The sequence below is a fragment of the Populus alba genome, chromosome 5, assembly GCF_005239225.2.
Source record: "Populus alba chromosome 5, ASM523922v2, whole genome shotgun sequence".
Taxonomy (NCBI): Eukaryota; Viridiplantae; Streptophyta; class Magnoliopsida; order Malpighiales; family Salicaceae; genus Populus; species Populus alba.
The window spans coordinates 13,392,149-13,408,834 of record NC_133288.1 but is presented as its reverse complement, the minus strand read 5'-3'; the positions used below and the strand labels follow the sequence as shown (position 1 = coordinate 13,408,834).

At 34.2% G+C, this 16,686-nt stretch overlaps 1 protein-coding gene across 1 annotated transcript; it reads right to left on the bottom strand.

The window, feature by feature from the left end:
* Nucleotides 1-6,485: 6,485 nt before the first annotated feature.
* LOC118042938 (GATA transcription factor 25) lies at nt 6,486-12,285 on the bottom strand. The gene is made up of 7 exons (XM_035050709.2): nt 11,698-12,285; nt 11,415-11,489; nt 11,202-11,335; nt 9,128-9,235; nt 8,929-9,034; nt 7,152-7,208; nt 6,486-7,064 (listed from the first exon to the last, which is right to left on the bottom strand). Exons 1-7 carry the CDS (start codon nt 11,974-11,976, stop codon nt 6,957-6,959), a joined length of 867 nt encoding a protein of 288 aa, XP_034906600.1. The 5' UTR covers nt 11,977-12,285; the 3' UTR covers nt 6,486-6,956.
* Between the last annotated feature and the right edge of the window lie 4,401 nt (nt 12,286-16,686).

The window sequence follows — 16,686 nt, the reverse complement described above, 5'->3', positions numbered from 1 at the left end:
CTTTAACTATTAAGGTATAGATTTCATGGGTCTATTTCCTTCATCATTTGGTTTCTTGTACATTGACACGACCAAAAGATTAATGTCTTCTTCCAAGTGCAGGAGTGTCGAAGTAATAAATAACCCGGTAAGACCGGGGTTGAACCATTGGGAGGTTAACTATATAAATTATAAATAACAACAACAACAACAATAATAATTACTTCGACACTTTTAAACTCTTTTTCTTTCCCAAGACTGGATGCACAAAAACACAAATATTTCTTATATGATGACTTGAGGAACTTGCCATTTCTACACACTTCTATATTTGATGAATGTATGGGTTGAGTAGAAATAAGGGAAGGAAGAGAAGAATTTATAGATAAGAAATTGAAAATGCAATCATACCACCTATATGTAAGACAACTGTAGTCTCACACTCTCTCTCTTTATTTATTTATTTTGAAAAAAGGATGTATGTACAGGTAGTTGTGATTGTGGCTCACATCTTTCCTTGATTTTATGTCCAAAAACAGCTTAAACGCCCTCTATGGGTAGGGTCTTTTTTAGTCAGATTCCTAAGACTAAGTCAAGCATGTTCTTTATGGAATTGTGGCCATAAATCATGAATTGCACAATGCACATCTCCACTAGGATGAGTCTCAAGGGTCAACAAAAGATTATCTAAAGACCCTTTCCTCAGGCCATCCTTAATGAATTGTATTTTATCTTTACGGTTTACAGATACCATTCCTAAAGAACAACATGTTGAATTACAAGTCCATCTAGCACATTTGTGACAGACTTTCAATTGTTTTGCACGATGTTTCTTTGCAAAAGTGCTTTTACCTATTCCATGCATGTGTGAAATGAAAGAATTAGAGGACTCACCTGATAATCGAACCTTTGCTTCAATTAACCAGCGAATATCTTCAAGATTTCTATGATGAATTAACAACCTCAATCTTGCACATCTAGCACGATAAATTTTTATAATCGTATTTGGAGGCATAGCGGGAAAATACCTTTTCAATTTTTCAAGAGTGATGTTCATTTTCAAACGAGAATTGGGGAAAAGATTCAAAGAAGGGAGAAAGAGCAAAGAATTGTACAAATATATACACCGATATCAATTATTATGAGAAACTGAAAGAACCGACTTAAGTTACGGAGTACCGTTATCCGCCATTTGACCAGGGTGAGAGAGAGACTAGCAAAACAAAAGTTACACCAAAACAAAACACAAAACAATGTGAGAACAAGAATCAATCTTTATATACAGGATTACTTAATTCAATAGTCATTTTCAACTAAAAAATTGTCAAAATAAACTTTCAAATGATGCCCATTTACCTTGAAAGCATTGTCATTCTTTGGATTCTCGATATCACAAGCCCCATATGGATACACATGTTTCACAATAAAAGGACCGCTCCATCTTGATCTTAGTTTTCTAGGAAATAAATGGAGTCGATAATTATTAAAGAAGACTTTTTTACCAACATTAAATGTTTTTCTTAGTATTTTCTTGTCATGAAACTCTTTGATTCTTGCTTTATGAATTCTTGAATTTTCATATGCATCATTTCTTATTTCCTCAAGCTCATTTATTTGCAATTTTCGCAACTGACTAGCATCATCAAGGTTTGAATTGAAAGCTTTAATAGTCCAATAAGCTTTATGTTCAATTTCCACAGGCAAGTGACAAGGTTTTTCATAGACTAGTCTATAAGGTGACATACCTAATGGTGTTTTATAAGCAGTTTGATAAGCCCAAAGTGTATCATTAAGTCTTAAAGACCAGTCTTTCCTATTAGGGTTCACTATTTTCTCCAAGATCTGTTTGATCTCCCTATTAGCAAGGTCTACTTGTCCACTTGTCTGAGGGTGATAAGGGGTGGCAACTTTGTCTGTGATTCCATATTTCTTCATTAAAGAATCAAATGGATTGTTGCAGAAATGTGTTCCACCATCACTTATCATGGCTCGAGGGATTCCAAATTGACTCAAAATATTGTCGTTTAAAAACTTTATCACTATTTTGTGATCATTTTTTCGACTTGGAATTGCCTCTATCCATTTTGAAACATAATCTACCGTGACTAATATGTACACGAAACCAAAAGATGGAGGAAATGGACCCATGAAATCTATACCCCAACAGTCAAAGATCTCAATGACAAGGCATTAAAGGCATCATGTGACGTTTTGAAATAGATCCCAACTTTTGACAATTTTCACAAGTCTTGCAGAATGCATGTGAGTCCTTGAACATGGTGGGCCAGTAAAATCCACTTCGTAAGATTTTTGCAGTTGTCTTTTTTGACGAGAAATGACCACATACCTCAGAATGACAAAATCTAATGACACTGCTTACCTCATTGTCAGGAATGCGTCTTTGAAATATTTGATCAGGACAATATTTAAATAAATATGGGTCATCCCAATAAAAGCTCTTCACTTCGTTCAAGAACTTTCTTTTGTCCTGGGTACTCAAATGAGCTGGCAATTGTCCTGAGACAAGAAAATTAATAATATTAGCAAACCAAGGCATCGTAGAAATAGAAAATAAAGATTCATCAGGAAAGTAGTCATCGATTGGTGTAATGTCAAATTTTGAATATGTTGTCAATCTTGACAAATGATCTGCGACAACATTTTCGGTGCCTTTCTTGTCTTTGATTGTGATATCAAATTCTTGAAGTAACAAAATCCACCGCACCAATCTAGCCTTAGAATCTTTCTTAGAAAGAAGATATTTCAATGTTGCATGATCACTAAAAACAACAACAGGTGAGCCAACAAGATAAAACCTAAATTTATCACATGCAAATACTACTGAAAGTAATTCTTTTTCAGTGGTGGTGTAATTCATTTGAGCATTATTTAAATTTTTACTTGCATAGTAAATCACATAGGGTTTCTTATCTTTTCTTTATCCCAAGACAACACCCACAACATAATCACTAGCGTCACACATTATTTCAAAAGGTAATAACCAATCAGAAGGTTAAATGATAGGTGCAAAAATAAGCAAGTTCTTAAGTTTAACAAAGGCTTCTTCACAATGTTCAGTCCATTCAAAAATATTATCCTTTGTTAGAAGGTTACTCAAGGGCTTAGATATTACACTAAAATCTTTGATGAACCTTCTGTAAAAACTAGCATGTTCTAAGAATGATCTAACATCTTTAATAGATTTTGGTGTTGGTAAGTTGTCAATTAACTCGATTTTAGATTTGTCAACCTCAATTCTTTTTTATGAAACAATGTGACCAAGTACAATGTCATTTATTACCCTAAAGTGACATTTTTCCCAATTCAGTACAAGATTTTTCTCTTCACACCTGCTCAAAACCTTTTCTAAGTTAGTCAAACAATCATCAAATAAATCACCAAAAACAAAAAAATCATCCATAAAAATCTCAAGAAAACATTCAACCATATCACTTAATATGCTAAGCATGCATCTTTGAAACGTGGCTGGTGCACTACATAACATTCAATCATATCACTGAATATGCTAAGCATGCATCTTTGAAACGTGGCTGGTGCACTACATAATCCAAAAGGCATCCTTCGATATGCAAAAGTACCAAATGGACATGTGAAAGTAGTCTTCTCTTGATCTTCCAATGCAATTTCAATTTGATTGTAACCTGAATAGCTATCTAGGAAACAATAAAATTCATGACCTGCAACTCTTTCTAGGATTTGATCCATGAAAGGTAAAGGGAAATTATCTTTTCTAGTCATTGAATTAAGTTTTTTATAGTCAATGCACATGCGCTAACCAATAATAGTCCTAGTTGGAATTAACTTATTTTTCTCATTTGTTATCACAGTGACTCCGGACTTTTTGGGTACAACTTGGGTAGGACTTACCCATTTGCTGTCAGAAATAGGATAAATGATTCCATTATCTAGAAGCTTAATAACTTCATTTTTCTCTACTTCTTTCATATTAGGATTAAGCCTTCATTGCATTTCTCTCGAGGGTTTAGCATTTTCCTCCAAATAAATCCTACGTGCACAAATCAAAGGGCTAATTCCTTATATGTCAGCTATGCTCCATCCTAATACATTTTTGTGCATTTTCAGAGTCTGTAATAACTTACCTTCTTGATGTGCATTAAGTTTGGAAGAGATTATTACCGGAAAAGTTTCATTTTCTCCCAAAAATGAGTATTTGAGATTAAATGGTAACGACTTTAAATCAGGTTTTGGTGGTTGAACACTTGAAGTTATGGACTCAATTGATTGTGATGGCAATTCTTCAATTTGTGGTCTCCAATTACATGTCTTTGATTCTTCCTTAAAATAGACCATTTGCAAATCATCAAATTCATCAATCTCAATTTCACTAGAAGTGGTTTGAAATTAATCTTAAACTAATTTTTCAATAAAGTCCATTTCCTGTAAATCATTATCATCTCCAGGCTGCTTGTAAATGTTGAACATATTCATCTCTAATGTCATGTTTTCAAATGATAGCTTCATCAGTCCATTCCTGCGACTAATCAATGCATTAAAAGTGGCAAGAAATGGACGTCCTAAAATGACAAGAATTGAATTACATGCTTCAACAGGTTGTGTATCCAAGACAACAAAATCTACAAGATAAATGAATTTATCAACTTGTACTAACACATCCTCAACTATTCCTCTAGGCACTTTTACAGATCTATCAGCAAGTAAAAGAGTTATAGAGGTTGGTTTTAACTCACCTAGATTGAGACTTTGAAAGACTGAATATGGAAGTAAATTCACACTAGCTCCAAGATCAAGTAAGGCTCTTTCAATTTTCTGTTCTCCAATAAAGCAAGAAATCGTAGGACAACCAGGGTCTTTATATTTCAAAGCATTATTGTTTTGAAGAATGACACTTACTTGTTCAGCTAAAAAGGCTTTCTTTTTTCACATTCAGTTTTCTCTTCACGGTGTACAAATCTTTCAAAAATTTAGCATAAGAAGGAACTTGTTTAATAGCATCCAACAAAGGAATATTGATCCATACCTGTTTGAAAGTTTCAAAGATTGCAGAGTTGTGATTGACTTTCCTTTGTTTGGTTATGGCATGAGAAAATAGGAGTGCTGGCGGGGAATCAACCTTTTCTTTGCAATGTTCAGGTTCAACATCTTCCTTACCCTCAGAGATAGACTCTTCATCTTTCTCATAAGGTTCAAGAGTGGGTTTTTCAATAACCTTACCACTACGAAGAGTGATGACTGATTTGACTTGATCCTTGTGTTGGCTTCCAGAACTACTTGCATTTGCATTGTATTGCCCCTTTGGATGTTGCTGTGGTTGAGATAGAAACTTACATTTCTCTTGAAAACTAAGAGAAAATGTTAATTTTACAGAAGTATCTTTAAAATATGTCATGCTTTGAGCAAGTTGAGTGTTGATTGTCTCCTGATTTTCAATGAATGCATGCAATGTTTCTTTAAGATTTCTTTTAGGAGGGGGAGCATAAGAAGGTGCATGTCCATAAGAATTTTGGAAATCATGGTGTGTTTAAAACAGTGGCTATGAAGTTTGTGCATTGTTGCTATCACTCTTCCAACTGAAATTTGGGTAATTTCTCTAACCAGGATTATACGTTTGTGAGTATGGGTTATGATTGGGCCTTTGGAAACTGTTTAAAGCATGAGCTTGTTCATGGAGGCATTCCCTAAAAGAAGGCAAAGTTGGACAATCATTTGTTGAGTGTTCCTTGGTTTCATAAATTTGACACACAATGTCTTGAACAGATTTTAATTGACTACTCTTTTTCAATTCAAGTGCTTCAACTTTTCTAGCTAAAAATGCAAACTTGGCTTGGAAATCATGATATTCCCTAAGGTTATGCATTCCTCCACTAGATGTACGAGGTTGAGTTTTACTTGGTGTCTCATAAGTACTTGTGGTGTCCTAATTTTAAATATTTTCGGCTAGAGACTCTAGATACTTTATTGCTTCATTAAAGTCTTTATCTTCAAAAATTTCATTGCAGATCAATTCAACCATTTATCTATCTCTAGATTTCAAGCCAATGACCCGGCTGGGCAAAAATCAAAGAAAGCACGCATGAAGTGATTTCACGCATGCATGAACAGTCTGAAGGTAATTAAATTACCTTCGCATAATTTATTTTTTTTAATTAATATTTGATGTTTCCACTTTCTGACTTTATATGGGAATTAAAAAAAAAAAAAACTGTTAAATAGTGATGGAGTACCACAATAAACCATATTCTAGATTTATACTTCTATTGTTAATTTTTCAACTTAAAGAAATTGAATGAATCTAAAATCTATTTTTTAAGGAATACTAATTTTAATCTTAATTGAATAAATTAAAAAATAAAAATAAATAGATTTTAGATTAACAAAGAAAGTAAAGGTAAGGGGCATAAATCAATTGAAATATTCTCAAATAAATAATTAAAAGCTTGAACTTAAAAAAAAATAAAAAAAAATTCACGTATTTTAATAGTAAAAATAAAATAAAAAAACTAGAATACAAAAATTAAAAATTCATACCAACCATAACCTTAGAAATGGCATGTAAAGTGGAAGCTGACATTGTTTTTTAAGGTGACAACTTCTTCCGAGGACATACGAATGGGCTCGGATATTGATGAAAACCTTCGTTCATTCTTTCCCCGAGGGTCTTCTTCATTTCCAGAAAAGGGAAAAGCCCCACATATGATCCCGTGAAGTTATTTGCATATTGATTAAAGCATTTGGTACTATATATAACCACCAAGCTAGATCATCGAAACTTCTATGTGATACATCCAGAGTAGAATCCTATAGAGGTAAATCTCATGCACTACAAAGGTAAGGACGATATAACTTCATGTATTGATGATGGCACTATAACATCTGTACATTCCACTGGACAAGCTGGAATTAATTACTAGAAAACCTTCAACTTTAATTGATGCCGACTGCTATAGCCATTCTTCAAATGCAACTCAGAAACACAGTCAATGCTCTGTTATTAAGGCTGTATCACCACCATTTGCGTAAGTAACATGATTGTTGTCTGTATCAATGGCAGTTCCAGAGTCCGAATCATTGGCTTCAGCTTCACCCTAAATAAATTGAAAAGGAAGAGGACAAGTACCGCATTTACATTGCATGAAGATACTTATACAACTTTATGCAGATACGGAGTATACCTGCTCAATCAGAGTCGCAGAATGATCTGTTTTCTTGGAGAGGTCTCTCAAAGTTCCCTGCAGAGTTTTATAAGTCAAATACAGAATTCAATGTCTGTTGTTTAAATATGGCGGGTTGCATAATGTTCTGTTTATTCAAGGTCAACAACTAACGGATGCATCAGTCAATTGGATGCATGAAATGAAGTTAAGGATTGCACTTTGGTGAGGTGAACATTATTTGAGAAAGCATTACAGCGGAGACTAATTTCCAGTGAATTGTAGCATGCAGATAAAAGTTAAAGTGCAGCAAACAAGAACAGACTTCCACACAAAAAGCAATGGTTAAAATCAGATGGTTTAAAACAGTGAAGCATAAATGCCAAATACCATTGAATCAGGAATCTAATTGAGTCTAATTCCAAAATAATGCATATCCACACAAGTGATGCACTTCCATAGTCCACACTCTATCCTCATCATCATAACAAAATGTGTATCCAAACTCCAAATTGACAAACCTTGTTGCGAGTACAGTGAATCTTATTTCTAGATATTAATCTAGCCCTAGACCCCCTCTTACTCTTACATGCTATCATAGATCATACTTCTTGTCTCACTAACCCAGCTTCATATATTCCACACACTTTCCCAATCACCCAACAGGATGCCCTTATCCTTCTTCAATAAGCTATACCTACACCATCTCCATTATCTGGTACTATGCTTCATTGCAATGGCTAGAATTCAAAGTTCTTGAGAAGCCAAAAAACAATCTCAGTAGACCAAATTCTTTTTAAGCATAAATCCCACCAAAAAAATAAAACCCTCATCAATTCATAAAAATGACCACCTCCATGAATTGACAGAAACCAGCTGATGACCCTAGAAGATCTAGACATAATCCAAATTCAAGAGCCAATTGTAAGTGTTCCCACCCTCCACCTTACAGATACATTAAAGCATGGCATGGGCTTTAACACAAGCTTATTTTAAAGCCTCATATCAGAGGGCTTGTTTGCTTCACTGTATCTTGATTCATGAGCTTGCCAGGTAGTCACACCAGACAATCTCATTGCTTTTGGAAGCTCAAATGAGTTTGAGCTCATAAAATTTTATTTGCCCGACACTGCCATGCTCAGAGTCTTGAACAGCAAGCTTGCAGCCACTGGGCTTCTTTTCGTCCCTAATTCCACCTACTACATAGTCCAATATTACTTCATGAATTATAACATCTAGATTTTTTCCTCCTGGGTTATTAAATCTTCTTTTTTTCTTTCTAAATTTTCTTTCCTCCACTCATTCCATTTGCATTTCTAAGTCTATTCCTTTTTGACACACGATTTACACAATGAAAGTATTATCTTGACATTGTTATCAATCCATCATTTATCAAACTGAACACCTTCCTGTAATTCTGCATCATATGCAATTAAGAGGATGTGCACAAAAATAAAAGTTTTGACACTTATATCAATGGCAATGTGTCAACATATACCTAAACTTCCAACCATAATCAACAGTGACAAGCTATATTTGAAAGGGAGGGGAGGAACAAGCAAACACAATATCCATCAAAAAATCACATGCAAGTTTTCACACAGTATGTACAGAACTGAAAGCTATTTTACTGACTTGATAATAAATGACAAACATAACAATAGTAAATGCCTGGCCCTTATCTCTGCACTGAGAATATACAAACACACTTTACACGAAAGCAATAACAATATAAAAAGGGACGAGTTATGAAAGCATGCGTATGTCCACATTTTATAAAGTTCAATAGAATAGATACCCTGTTTGCCCAAAAAAGCCCACAGGCATTGCAAAGTGACCTTGGACCAGATGGACCACGCCGCATCATTGGGGTGGATTTTGAATTAGTGCCACAATGCGTACACCTAGATGAGGACACAAGATACGATTACTCAACCAAGTAAGCAATAAAAGTCATTCCAGTATATATTTGACTAATTAAGGATATAGCAACTTACGAGGTTTCTTGTTGGCTATCATCTAGTCCTGAATCCTGAACACCATCCCAGCCATATCCTCCCTCAGACTTCTTGGCAGAAGTAAATTGACCCTTATTTCGTTGCATCCTGATGTAGTCATACATATACAGTAAGAAAATGAGCGAGAGAGAGAGAGAGAGAGAGAGAGAGAGAGAGAGAGAGAGAGATCCTTAACATGTAGGCATCAACAGCAGCAGACAGTCTATAAAATTATGAATTCTTTACCACCATAGTTAATCAGATAAGAAGCAGGAAACCTTTTTCTTTTTAAGTTGTTAATCAGGCAAGCGAATTACCAAGGAAAAAAGGAAGAAAGAAAGAAACAATTAATTGATGAAAGCACTTTGTTCAGCATTGTCTAGATAATCTATCATCCAAAAAAATTGATTGTGCTGTTGAATTTAAAAAGGCAAGCAGATGAAGATGGCCAAAAAGCTACAATCAATGTGTGCTGGTCATCTTCCTGGCATACTGGCAATGCACAGAATAACACTTATAGACCCAACCTTAATCAACCATTTACATGAGGGATGAATAATTGTTTCATCTTAAACTGTGTACCAAGTGTACACAACTTTTTAGGTGCTAGTCTACATCAATGGTTTAGGAATTTCCAGGACCTGCTGGTTACCGAAATGATAACTGCATTTGCGCATGCTATTATCAAGTATCACAAAAGAGAACCTCCAAATATAGATTTTTAGAAGGTCAGAATGCAGTGGTCCTGCAAAGGCTATTGCAACTTTGCATCTTAGATTGTATTTCCAGATGACAGTTCAGGTTTCCTGAAAAGTCGAACTCCATAAAAGCAACAGTTCAGGTTTCCCCTCAAATCACCAAAAGTAGATTTTTAGAAGATCAGAATGCAGTGGTCATGCAAAGGCTATTGCAACTTTTCCTCTCAGATTGTATTTCCAGATAACAGTTCAGGTTTCCTGAATAATCAAACTCCATAAATTTTGGTCCACTGCATTCTGATCTTCTAAAAATCAATTTTGGTCCTTAAAGCCTTATTTATGTTTAATCAAGAATATTGAATTTAATGTGTGATAAGCCCTCAAGAAGTTAGAAGTTAGCCAAGACAAATCACCAATTATAACCTTGAAATTAACTAAATTTGGAAGGATCACATTGAACAAAATTAACCAGAAAAAAAACAAAACAAAACAAAAAAACATTGTGTGAATCCAAGTGTTTCCTCTCAGATGGCACAATATTTTACTGAGCGCTCTTAGTTTTTTTTTAATAATTTTAATAAGTTGCTCAGGAGTGGTGGTGATTGAGCACTGAATCATACTTTCTACAATTTACGCATAAACATAAAAGAGGAACACAAATATTTAGGAAAGCTTATGATGAATAACTAAAATATGATTTGAGTGTGCCAATGCAAACACATATAGATACCTAAAAAAGAGGATAAAAATCATTGATGCACAGTTAGGTGCTTTTTTTTTTTTTTTTGAAATTTGAAATTTGAAATTACAAAAACAAATCATTTTTCATTCTTCTATTTACTATATATATGAATGCAACAATATCATATGAAGTCTAGTGTTTTAGCAAGATTTAGACCACTAAGTCCATCAACCTTGGTTGTTTCAATAACTCAAACACAGTTTGTTGTTATCAGACCAATAACAATAGATGCTTATGTCCAGCATTTGGATCATAACTGAATATTATTTAGTCTTTATAGTTACTAATGAAATTACAGGAACCTTTCTCTTTTCAAAGTTATTTAAACATTAAAAACCAGTAGATGTAAATTCTAATGCAATGGAAGTAATATGATGATATTCCAAAGTGAAAATCATAACTAACACAACAATATTACATTCTACTAGTTAAAAGAATAAATCTCAATCTGTCACTCATCTGAGAAATGTTAAGAGATTACAAAAATGCCAACAGCCCAAAAAGTGAACATTTTTTCTTTTTGGATTTGATTCTAAACAAGAAGAGAATTTGACACTTTGTTATAACCAGTATCCTTAGCAGCAGCTAGTGTACTAAGCAATCATAAAGGCAGAATATAAGAAAATAGCCACACCTGAGTGCAACCTCCTGACGGACACCATATCTAACTTTCTTATCAAAGCATCGCTCTTTTCTCTTCTGCCTGAACCTACTTAATGAAGCTGCTCGTTGAGGTTGAGTACACCGTGACGGGTAGTCCACCACACCCTAGATTAAAACAAATGCAGATAAAACAGATCAATTCATAATCTATCAACATCCAATACTCTCATGATTGAGAAAATACCCTTTGGTTTTGAGGCGTCATTTCCAGACCAGGAGTTAATTCACATCCTCCCAGTAATAATAACACCGCTTGAACCTGTAAAGATTATAAAATATACCACATCAAAAAATCTCCCAAAAGCCAATAAGCCAAACCCTAATTGTCCTTTTCAGATACACAGTTTCGGATACACAGAGATGACGTTGTTCTCATTTCCCTGTACCCCAGAATTTAGACTGTGTCGGATTCACATGATAAAAAACGTAAATAATTTGTTTTCACAAATAAGGAACAAAAACCGTACCTTATCGGGAGTAACGGAATCAAAAACATAAACTTGTCCGCGAAACGTCAAGGTGAGCTGACTGGAGCAATCACTAGGCTGAATCCCGAGTTCCGACGCAGCGACACCGGCGGTGACGTAGACGGATTCGGGAGAGACATCGTCGACGACGGTTGGGGTGCCGTCTTCGTAGTGAATGTGATGATGATGGTCGATGGTATCGGCGGGGGCCCGGTCGTCGTCGACGCCAGGAGAGGCGATCTGATTGTGAACGTTCATAGGTTGTGAGTGAGTGTACATTGGCGAATATCGAGTGGACTTTGAAGCATTACAGAGAAGTGAATTGGGCAGGCAATTTACGAGACCCTAACCCTAAGTCAATGAGTCACTGAGTGAAAGAAGAAAAGAATTTAGTCTTCTTCGGAGAGAGATAGTTTTGTTTAATGAATGGTAAGCTAGAGAGTCAGGTTATTGTTCAGGGAAGAGTTTTCTTTCTTCGCGCGTTCGAGAAGGGAGGGGAGAGAGAGAGACCGGAGAGTGAAGGGCAACGCGAGACGGGACGGTGCGGGTGAGCAAGTTATAGGGCAAAGACCAACTCAAGATAGGGAAAAGGGTTAAACTGCTATAAGTGGACCATGGCCAGGGCCTTCAGGATGAGCACTTATCTTATATTGAACTTGAAGCCCACCTTATATCTTTGTGATTTGAAGTTTCCATTTTCAAAACATTTTTTTTTCCAATAATAAATAATAATAATTCAGCATTCTTTGTAAAACAATATCTTTTTAATAAGTTATGAAAGGGAATTGTACAATACGAATTAAAAATAAAAAACTTATCATGTCCAACTAAATTAAATTTTATAACTCCATGCAATTTATAATTTGTTTATATAAAATATGATATTTTAGATAATCTATCAACCATAACTATAATTAAATCATTTCTATGTTGTGTTCTAGTCAATCCAAGTATAAAATCCATGCTAATGTCCATTCACAGCTGCTCTAGAATAAACAATGACATATACAATCTTTATGCATTCTCTTTGCCCTTAGCCTTTTTACACACAATACATCTCTTAATCATTTTGCGAACATTCTTCAACATACTAAGTCAAAAGAAATGTTCTTCTAGTTGCTCATAAGTCTTCTATTTCACTTAAATAACCATGAAACCCACCATCATGAGCTGCTCGCACAAGCAAATCTCATAAAAGAATTTGAAGGAATACATATTATGCCCATCTTGAACAAGAAACCTTCATGCATAAAGAACCCATCACAAACTCTCTTAGTACATTCAGCAACTACATTAGCAAAGTAAGAATCATTAACATATTGACCATTCACTTGTTCAAAACCTATCAACCTTGCATTCAATATAAAAATCATTGCATACCTCCTAAAAAGAGCATCAGCAACTATATTAACTTGTCCTTTCTTATACTTGATAACACATGGAAATGACTCCATAAACCCATCAACCTTGCATTCAACTACATTAACATGTCTTTGGTTTAGCTTGTTTTGACCCTTAATATACTTCAAATATCCATGGTTAGTATGTACAACAAACTCCTTTGGTAATAAGTAGTGTTGTCATACCCTTAGAGCTAGAATTAAAACAAAGAACTCTTTGTCATAAATTAAATGGTTCGATTGTATACCATTTAACTTTTCATTAAAGTATGTAATAAGTCTTCTTTCTTACAATAACACAGCCCCAATTCCAACCTTTTTTTTTTTTTTCAAACATTCGATCAAAGGTTCAACTATAAAGCTGAAGTTCTTTACAAATCGCCAATAAAATGAAGCTAAACCATGGAAACTCCTCACATCAACAATACTAGTAGGTTTTGACCAATCTTTAATTACTTTTCTCTTTGCTTCGTCAACCTTAATCCCATTACTAGAAATGATATAACCAAGAAACACACTTTCTTGAAAAAAATGACACTTCTTTAGTTTCTCATACAATTTAGTATTACACAAAGTTTTAAATAAAGCCCTAAAATGCTCCACATGATCATCAAAAATTCTATTATACACCAAAAAATCCTCAAAAAATACAACAACAAACAATCCAATATGCTTCCTTGAGACATGATTCGTAAGTCGTATAAATGTAGTAGGTGCGTTGGATAGCCTAAATGGCATTATCATTTGTTCATATAACTTGTGTTTAGTTTAAAATGTTATTTTCCACTCATCCTTCTTTTTCACCCTAATCCAATAATAACCACTCATCAAATCAATATTAGAAAACATATTAGCAATCTTAGTAAATCTCAATGCAATTTTCAAGTTAAAAAAAAATGCTCATCATATATCTCTGAACGTACATGGGGCATTACACAACCTAAAAGGCATAGTTTTGTAAACGAGAGTTCCAAATGGAAAGGTGAAAGTTGTTTTTTCTTGATAAATTTAAGCTATAATAATTTGATAATAACCAGAACACCCATCTAAAAAAAATGAATTGCCTATCAGTCTTTCTGGCATTTCATTGATGAAAAAGATTGAGAAATGATCTTTTCTTGTGGTAACATTCAACTTCCTGAAGTCGATGCACATCCTCTACCCATTCTGAACTCTCATAGGAACAAGTTCATTTTTTTTTCATTGAGAGCAAAAGTCAAACTTGTCTTCTTGAGAACCACATGCATCGAACTTACCCATTGATGGTTGGATATGGGATAGATGATCCCTTGGTCCAATAACTTCAAAATCTCATTCATAACAACCTCCTTCATGGCTATATTTAATTTGTGTTAAGGCACTCTCACTGGTTTTGGGTCATTTTTTTAGCAAAATCTGGTGTATACAAATTGCAGGGCTAATATTTTTTATGTCCGCCAATGTCCACAATACTCTCAATAGCTTTTATTTTCAGACTTCGATCAAATCATTTACAATAATTACCAGAAGGGTTTCATCCTTTCCTAAGTACACATACTTCAAATGTTTGGGCAAAGACTCAATTCTAACTTCTAGGCCTATTTAACAGAAGGTAAAACTCTTTCATAAGAATTAGAGAGTTGTAAAGGAGAGTTAACCAAATTGTTTGACATTTTTAAAAGTAAATGCAAAGACACAATTGCTTCTTCTATGTCTTCATTATTCTTTAGCCTTGCATCCTTATCTGTCTTGCTATACTGTACTACAAAGTTCAACTCATCTTGCAAGAAATTCTACTTAAAATCATTTTGCATAATAGGGTCAATCGTATCAACATGAAAAATAGATTCAGAGTTGTCAGGATATTTCATAGCAATAAAAATATTATATGTTACCATTTTTCCATCAAACTCAAAAGATAAAATTCCCTTATGCACATCAATCTTAGTTCTTGTTGTTTTCATAAATGGCTTACCTAACAATATATGAGTTGAGTTTGAAGCAAATTCATCATCCATGTCGATGATGTAAAAATCCATGGGAAAAATCAATTCATGTACTCTAATTAAAACTTCCTCAACAACGTCTTCAGGGTATGAATTAAACATATCTACTAATTGAATTATTACCCTTGTCTCCTTTAAAGGCCTTGGATTCAAAACCTTATAAATTGAAAGTGACATAACTTTGATCGATGCTTCTAAATCAAGCATAACTCTTTCTACCTTATGATTTTTAATCACACATGATATAGTAAACATACCTGGATCCTTGCATTTCTGAGGCAATTTCTTTTGTATGATTGCAAACACATTCTCTCCAACCCTTATTTTCTCATCAGTGTTCAACTTTTTGTTATTAGCGCACAACTCCCTGAGAAATTTTGCATATCATAAAATTTGCTTGATCGCATCCAATAGTGAAATATTAACTTCAATCTTCCAAAATCTCTTCCTTTTTCTCTTTTTTCTTTGCTTTCGATAATCTTCTAGGAAATGAATGTGCAACAAGATTTTTAGTAATGAAAAAAAAGGGTTTACTACTTACCTCACTAGCTGATGCATCTAATAATATTTGTTTTTTTTTTCCTTTCTTGTTGTTATCAATCATTGTTCTTGGTTACTTGTTGTTTTCGATTATTATTGAATCTGATAGGAAGGTTTGTACCTCCTTTCCACTTCTAAAAGTTATAACACTAGCATTCTCTCTTGGGTTAATCTCTGTTTGTGATGGCAACTTCTTTTTATTAGACTCAATACCCTTCACAAACGATGCAAGTTGTTAAGTTTAAGTTTCTAGATTCTAGATGTTAACTCTTGTTTCCTGTTGGAACATTTAAGTGTTTAGTGGCTAAAGATTTCACAATTTCTTCTAAGGACATACCTGAGCTTAATGTTTGGTTAGTTAGAGTAGCTGGTTTATTATAGCAAAAAGCTTGATATTATGGTTGATTACTTGGTTGTTTATATCTCATGTTCGGGTGGTCCCTCTAACCAAGGTTGTAATGGTTTGAATATGGGTTATATTTTCTTGATTGACTACCAAACCCACCTATCGTATTCACCTAAGGGGTTGCATCTTTTTAAAGTTCTAGGCACATATTAGTAGAATGTTATAGGACTGTATAAATTCCACACACTATAAATTGTCTAACCTGCCCAACATTACCTATATGACAAGAAAAGTTAGTTTTGAAAGTTGTGCCTCAATATTAAAATGCATAACCTCATTTACCTTTTTAGGGGAGTGGTATGCTCTGATTCCAAACTACTATGAGTTTGTTGCCATTTTAGAGATTAAATCTCTTTTTTTCATATGAATCTTTTCTACAAGTACACCTCTACTTGTAATGTCTATTATGCTTCGATCCATGGGAAACAATCCTTCATAAAGATATTACAACAATAATTGGTTAGAAATTTGGTAATGTGGGCAAGTCACGCACAATTAATCAAAATGTTCCCAATACTCATATAAAGTTTCCCCATTGTTTTGGAGAATTCCACGAATTTCTTTATAAATTGTTCCAACCCTTAAGGCCGAAAAGAATTTTTCTAAGAACTTTCTCTTCAAATCATTCCATGTTATTATTGACCTTAAAGGAAGGTAA

Excerpts from the sequence above, each read along its gene's own strand:
- LOC118042938 (XM_035050709.2), bottom strand. The coding sequence starts at position 11,976 with ATGTACACTCACTCACAACCTATGAACGTTCACAATCAGATCGCCTCT. Across the intron at positions 9,035-9,127 it reads GATAGCCAACAAGAAACCTC|GTGTACGCATTGTGGCACTA; the intron begins GTAAGTTGCTAT and ends GTCCTCATCTAG. Across the intron at positions 7,065-7,151 it reads CTGCGACTCTGATTGAGCAG|GGTGAAGCTGAAGCCAATGA; the intron begins GTATACTCCGTA and ends CAATTTATTTAG.